This window comes from Seriola dumerili, unplaced genomic scaffold (assembly GCF_002260705.1).
Source record: "Seriola dumerili isolate Sdu_G_001 unplaced genomic scaffold, Sdu_1.0 BDQW01000025.1, whole genome shotgun sequence".
Taxonomy (NCBI): domain Eukaryota; kingdom Metazoa; phylum Chordata; class Actinopteri; order Carangiformes; family Carangidae; genus Seriola; species Seriola dumerili.
The window spans coordinates 15,218,248-15,224,866 of NW_019174280.1; the positions used below are offsets into that span (position 1 = coordinate 15,218,248).

Consider the following 6,619-nt stretch of genomic DNA (forward strand, 5'->3'; position numbering starts at 1 on the left):
ATAAGTATCAAATTTAGTATGTATCAGGTTCACACTAAAAGCATAAAGGTGTGTAGAATTAGTAATATGATATAATACAAAGGAAAAGAAGAAAAAAACAATATATTGTTATTTTACAAAGTTTCATGACGCTCAAAAATCGAGGCCTTACAGTACTTTTAAAGGTATATAAACTTCCAGTCTAGTTATTGGCAGCTTCCTGACATGTATAAAAAAAAAACCAAGGACAAAAATGTATTACAAAACAAGGCAGATCTGAGTGTATTTTGTCTGTACACTATTGTTATATACAAAAGTGTCGGCTAGCAAGGTGCACAGTTACACATCCACTGACTTGGTTTGAGCACCAGTGTGAGAGGAGTGAGAGTAAGAGAACCTGTAGTGGCATTGATTTATGTGACCCATAAGGCCTCAGTCGTCATAGTCTCTTCAGTTTTGCAGTGGTGAAGGCAAAGTAAATGTGCACTGCTTCTTGTACGTGAACTCTCCAAGCAAAGTGCCCTCTAACACCTGTCCCTGTGGGAATCACCTGATTCCAGGCTGGTGTCACAGTGAGTACAAAAAAACAAAAAAACAAAAACAAAAAACAAGATACAAATAGAAATGATATAAAAACCAGAGGAAGGGAAGACCAAAAAAAAGTGTGTCCTCTCTCCTTCCTCAATCTTTTTCTCTTTTTTATCTTTCCTCGATGTGACTGGATTGAAAAAGTAAACCCTAAACATTCTTAACGTCAACAAATGTGCAAAAAAAGTGGCGGCAGTGAAAGTCCGAGCATCCCTCCAGCAAACCCCCTCCCCCCCAACCCACCCCGCCTCCTCCAGGTGTGTGTCGGCATCCGAAGATGAACGTCCTCTGAGATATTGTGTTTGTGTGTGCACATGTACAACAGATATTCAGGCCTATGTGTCTGTGCTGAAGTGTAAAGGCCTATGTGTGTGTGTGTGTGTGTGTGTATCTAATTCAGACTGACTGAGTTGAGACAGGAGGGGGTCATCCAGGGTATATGTGAGTGTTTCTGTGTTGTAGCGGTTGTCTGTTAGCGAGTCCTTGCCTGCTCCAGCCTGCGCATCAGCTGCTGCCTGCGGGCCTGGAGCCTGTCCTTCTCCTGCTGGAGCCTCATCTCCTCAGTTTCCAGCGAGCTCACATACTCGGTGGCCTTCTTCAGGATCAGCACCTTCGCCGCCTTCTCGTTGTGCGCCAGCTCCGGCACGTGGTCGCGCAGCGTCAGGAAGCTGGAGCGCAGGTCGTTGCGGCGCTGGCGCTCCAGGATGTTGTGGTTACGCCGGCGCTCGCTGTCCTCTGAGTCGGAGCTGCCACGTGGGCTGCTGTCTCCGCTGGCGCTGCGCTTGCTGCGCGCCCCTGATGTGCTGGTGACTGAGCTGCAGGATGTGGAGGAAGATGAGGAGGATGAGGAGATGGTTCTGGTGGGATGTCGTGGGCCTTCTGATGTTTTCTGCTTCTTTGGAGGTGGCGCCGGATCATCGTCTGAAGCGTACGGCGATGGGGCTGCGTAGTTGTGCTGCTGCTGGTGGACCGAGCTCCTCTTCAGGATCAGCTCTTGAGGGGCTCGGCTGACGAACCGGCTCACCACGCCGGACCCCGAGACCACTCCTCTTCCGTCTTGACTCTTGGGGTGCACGGAGATGGTGACGGTGCCTGTCGCCATGGGTGACGCCTTGTTGATTGTGGAGCGCCTCTTCTCTACCGTAACCACATCAATCTCCTCCTCTTCTTCCTCCTCATCCTCATCCTCGTCCTCCTCCTCCTCCTCCTCCTCCTCGTCATCCTCTGCTTCATCGTCGTCTTCCTCTTCTGGGAAAAGAAAACAGAATGTGAGTGACTTAATCGCTCTGACACACAAGCATTCCCGCTATGTCACCAATGTGTACCAGCAGGTGACAGGTATGTTCGTGAGGGTGTATATATGTGAGTGAGATCAAGAGAGAGTGTGTGTGGGAATGAGCGCGTTGCTCAACACCGTTTGCATAAGCAGAAACCTCTTAATGCTTAGTGTCAGTCACTCCTCAACTAATCTACTCTGCAGGCGTTGACACGTTCAGTTTCAGTGCTGAGCAGACAGGCTGGATTTCTGCCTTTCATTCTCTCGCTCCCTCCCTCAAAACTTCTCCTAATCTCCTCTGGTGAGACGAGACGGTTTTTAGTCTGATGCTTTCAGTCTATCAGCGCAGCTCCAGTCACGCTGACGGTGTGCGATAGCAGCAGAAGCATTAGGAACTTTACCTTAACTTTGACCTCTGATGAAGTTAAAAATCTTTTTTTTTTTTTCTTTTCTTTTTTTCTTCTTCTAGCTGAGCTCCTCATCTTAATACCTGTGCTGAAATCGAGCTGAGCAGGCTGAGTCTTAACACCGACTGGCTGCCTTTTGAAGATGAGAGGAAGTGGCCCGTCATGAGGCAGGAGGGAGTGTGTGAGGCCCAGTTAAAATGCCTTTTGTGATAATGGCTCTCATTATCAGCTCAGGAGCATCTGAAGAGTGTGGCATTTTACAGCTTACAGTAACCCACTTCAGACACTGCTGCACCAGGATGCTGTCTCAACACACACTGAACACACACACACACACACACACACACACACACACACACACTGTGCACACACACACACACACACACACACACACACACACACACACACACCCACACACACACACACACACACACACACACAGAGAGGCTGGTGCTGCCATCAAAACAAAGCCTGGCACAGCTGGGTGGATGAGGGGGCGTGGCTGGCTTTTGCCACATGTGAGGCTGGGATTTAGCTTGTTTGGTGTTTCTCCTATCTGAACGGAGCAGCTCATTTATTGGGGGTTGGGAGGAGTGCAAATAGGAAGAACGCACAATCTTTGTGTGTGTGAATAAATAATAAATACAAATATTGACATTAATAATTGAAGATATTAGTCTTATTTCTATCTCCCTGCCACTGCCTTGTATCTGTACACCTGATTTTTGAAGTGGTGGGTGTCCCTTGTTCCCATGCATGACAGGGATAAACCCACATTGTAGCCTTTAAAGTCTGTGTCGCTTTGATGACAAAGTAAAGAACGCGTGGATAACACAGGAGGACGCGTCTTAACGCTGCGAGCGGCGGAAGCGCATTGGAGCGGTACTGTGCGCAGGGTGGTGGGGCGGCGGGCGATCGGATCACCGCCCTTTTTTTTCCCTTTTTTTTTTTTAAGCCTCGGAGCTGGAGCGGCGCCAGGGAGACAGCTGTCGAGATGGAGCGCTTGTTCAAAGCTGTCACCCCCCGAAAAGAAGCAGCCAGGGCCCTCCTCCGTCCTCTTTTCTTCGCCGTGGAGGAGGTGTTTGGCAAGGCCGGCTGAGTCTGCCCTCTGTGCCAAGCTGGGGGCCTTTGTACTACTGTTTCACAGCGAAAACACGCTGATAAGGACTCGTGAGTGTTTGTTTAGGGAACTCGTGGGCAGTCATAAAAGGCAGAGATGAAGTCTTAGAGCGATTAAATACACACAGCGCTCATTTCCGAATCTAAACACAACAACTTCCTATTTCATTTCTCTTAGGAGGACAGGAAACAGGACTCTGCCAATCTGCTATCCTTCCTTGTGCCATTATAGTGCAACTCCTGTTCTCTTTCCGGGGGCTAATTTTTAGTGCCGAGCTGAACTCACACTGCAGTTTGTACAGACTGTCTAAAGTAAGTGCCAGTTTCTCACCCACTGTGCGCAAATTGTCCATTAATCCATGCGTAATGAAAGCTTTCACGGCGCCGTGAACCAGACACTTTATCAGCTCGTCGCGTTATTGAACACCTTTTCATCCCCCCTCCTCCTACAACCTGGTACTAGTGCAGTTAGTGTGTGTGTGTGTGTGGTGTCTTTTTGTTTGGCTCAGATGTCAACTGAGTTCAGTAAGGCACACAATTCCCCATTTTACTGCCATCTGCCGGATGAAGAGCCTTCTGATTACATAAACCTCGTTCACTGTGTCACTACTATACACTGTGTGTGTGTGTGTGTGTGTGTGTGTTTGTGTGTTCGCTGTGTGTGTGTGTGGAATGTAACGAGGTAATCCGATTCTGGGCCAGTCATATGAACAAGCTCCAGTCACACCAATTAGGTAGGCGACTGGGCTTATAATAACAATGATAATAATAATGATAGTGTGATATTTCAGTGGCGGAGGTTTTCTTCTCATCAGATTTTCTTTAAATAAAAACAGAAACAAAGGCTTTTAGCGCATCAGATTCAGATTCTTACCGGAGTCACTGGAAGCGCTCCCGTGGTTTGTGGATGTGTTAACGTTCCCGGATGAGTCTCTGCTGCCGTTCTTCTTGTTGACCGGGAAGGGGAACACTACCGTGGGGTCCACACACTCTGAAACCGAGCTGCGGCTCACCGCCTCCGGCGTCTTGACACACACGTTCCTGCCGCCCGCCGTGGCCGTGGAAATAGCCTTGCCGAGTTTCTCCGTGACCACCCGCTCCAGCTTTTCCCTGGCGGAGAAGCCACTCCACATACAGTCCTGGATAATGATGCTGTTGGGGTTAGTATCCAAAGCGGAGCCGAACAGGTCCCCATCGTCGGAAGCCCCCCAGATATCATCCTCTGGCAGGAGCAGCAGCTCGGAAGCCCAGTCCAGAGGGTCCCCTAAGCCGAAGCTCAGAGGGTCTGTTTCCGGGGAGGCAGTCGCTGGCTCCCCCGGTAGCGCAGCTCGGCTCGGGGAGAGGGGAGGAGTGGGCAACAACTCGAATTTCTTCCAGATGTCCTCCCCCGGTGGCGCAGAGTCGGGACCACAGAAGTAGAAGTCCTCATCCGGATAGAAACACGGTTGTAAGGAGTCAAACTCCAAATCGGAGTTTTTACTTATGATCGGCATTCTATCCCACAATCGAAAAACCTGTAAAGGAACAAAAGATACTTTAGTCTCCAATGTGGAAGAGCGTCTCTTCCCCATTCCCCTCTCTCCTCTATCACACCTGAAAACTGCGCTGCAGAAAGAGCGTGAGTCAAAGCCCACACACAGACACACAGTCTACTCCACTAAATTCCACACTCGCTTCTCTTGTGGGGTTTAAAAAACCGCACAAATCTCACAGGAGAATGTGCGTAAATGTGACCGTGACGCACAAACTCTGCTAAAAGGACGCATCGGCTCACCACACGCCAAACACGCCAGGAAATGTGATTAGGACGCAAAAAAAAAGCATGTTCACAGAAAAATAATAAATGGAATAACAACAATCAAATCTGCTGGAGACAACGTTTTGCGTGGAAAAATGTAAGGAAAGTAATAACACGTTTCCATATTTAACCGCAGGAATGAGAAGATGCTCACCTCGTCCTGACTTGGGATGATATGATGTGCGAACCAATTTTTCTCGTCTCTTGCAGTCAGTAATACAGACACCAGATTTGGAGCAGTCATCTACTTTGGGAGCACAGACAGTCCTCTGACACACATTGTGGCTGGCTGCAGAGTGTTATACACTCAGCTCTGAGGGAGGAAAACAGACTCCTCCCTCCCAGGCTGAGGGAGGGAGGAGTGGTACAGACGGGCTATGGGGTTTGATGCGGCGCGGGAGACAGGCTGGCTGCGAGCTCTCTTTCAAGGTGAATCGAGAAAATAGCCTAAACACTCCAAGAAAGAACGAAAGCAAGGAGAAGAAGAAGAAGAAAAAAAAGCAAGGGGGTTAAAAAAAAAAAAAAAAAAAAAAAAAAAAGGAAAGGGAGAAAGAGGGAAACAACGAAAGAAAAACAAAGTAAGAAAGGAGGAATATGTATTATTGATAGCCTCAGGCCAACTGTCTTTTCTCTCCCCCTCCTTCCATCTCTCCACTGGGATGTCAAACCCAGGATCAGCTATGAACCAGTCGAAGGAGCCCAGGAGCTGTTAGTGATTTGATGTCTTGTTCAGATTGCTCAAGGGCACTGCAGCAGGCTGGATGCTGCTGCTGGCTAGTGTTTCTCAACCATCAACAGATCTACAGACAAACATGACACTCAAATATACATTTTCTTATCAAGATATTAATAAACAAAAATGATGATGCTTGAAATCACAGTCTCTGACGCTTAATGAGTTCAAATATGATAAAGTCATAATGGTTTTGTGGTAAAATAATTAAAAAAAAATCATAATACAATTGTATACATCTATAAATGGAATTTGTGAATTGATCATCAGTGCACTTTCTTATGTGAGTGTGGAGATATGCTCCTATACACATGAAACCCTCCTGCCCTGCTCCCGCTCCCCTGTAGAGCTCTGAATATCATTTTCTCTTTTGTCTGAGGGCCAGCAGACGCAGCATCCCAGGATGGCAGGTTCACTGCGCCCTCACACGGACACACAAGGAACAGCAGCACACACAAGCGCACCAACAACAACCACCAAGCCGAGCGAGCGACCCAGACAAAGACAAAAAAAAACAAAAAAAAAACAGTGGGATTTTATTTTTCTTCCCCATCCGAAATGAAAGGGGGAGAGAGAGAGAGAGAGAGAAAAAAAAATGCCACTTGGAAAAAAAAATAACAAACTCCTCTTCGGCTATAAGGAGCAGCATTTCCTCAGACAATAGGCAGCGGAGGACCGGGCAGTTTTCAGCTGTCTCCGGAATAAGACAGGATCATGAG

The 6,619-nt window shown here is 47.9% G+C and overlaps 1 protein-coding gene across 1 annotated transcript; it reads right to left on the reverse strand.

Annotated features, from left to right (window-relative positions):
* Positions 1-818: 818 nt before the first annotated feature.
* LOC111239398 (N-myc proto-oncogene protein-like) lies at positions 819-5,481 on the reverse strand. The gene is made up of 3 exons (XM_022769271.1): positions 5,322-5,481; positions 4,244-4,883; positions 819-1,815 (listed from the first exon to the last, which is right to left on the reverse strand). The coding sequence occupies exons 1-3, from the start codon at positions 5,409-5,411 to the stop codon at positions 1,040-1,042; spliced, it is 1,506 nt and encodes a 501-aa protein (XP_022624992.1). The 5' UTR covers positions 5,412-5,481; the 3' UTR covers positions 819-1,039.
* Positions 5,482-6,619: the final 1,138 nt, after the last annotated feature.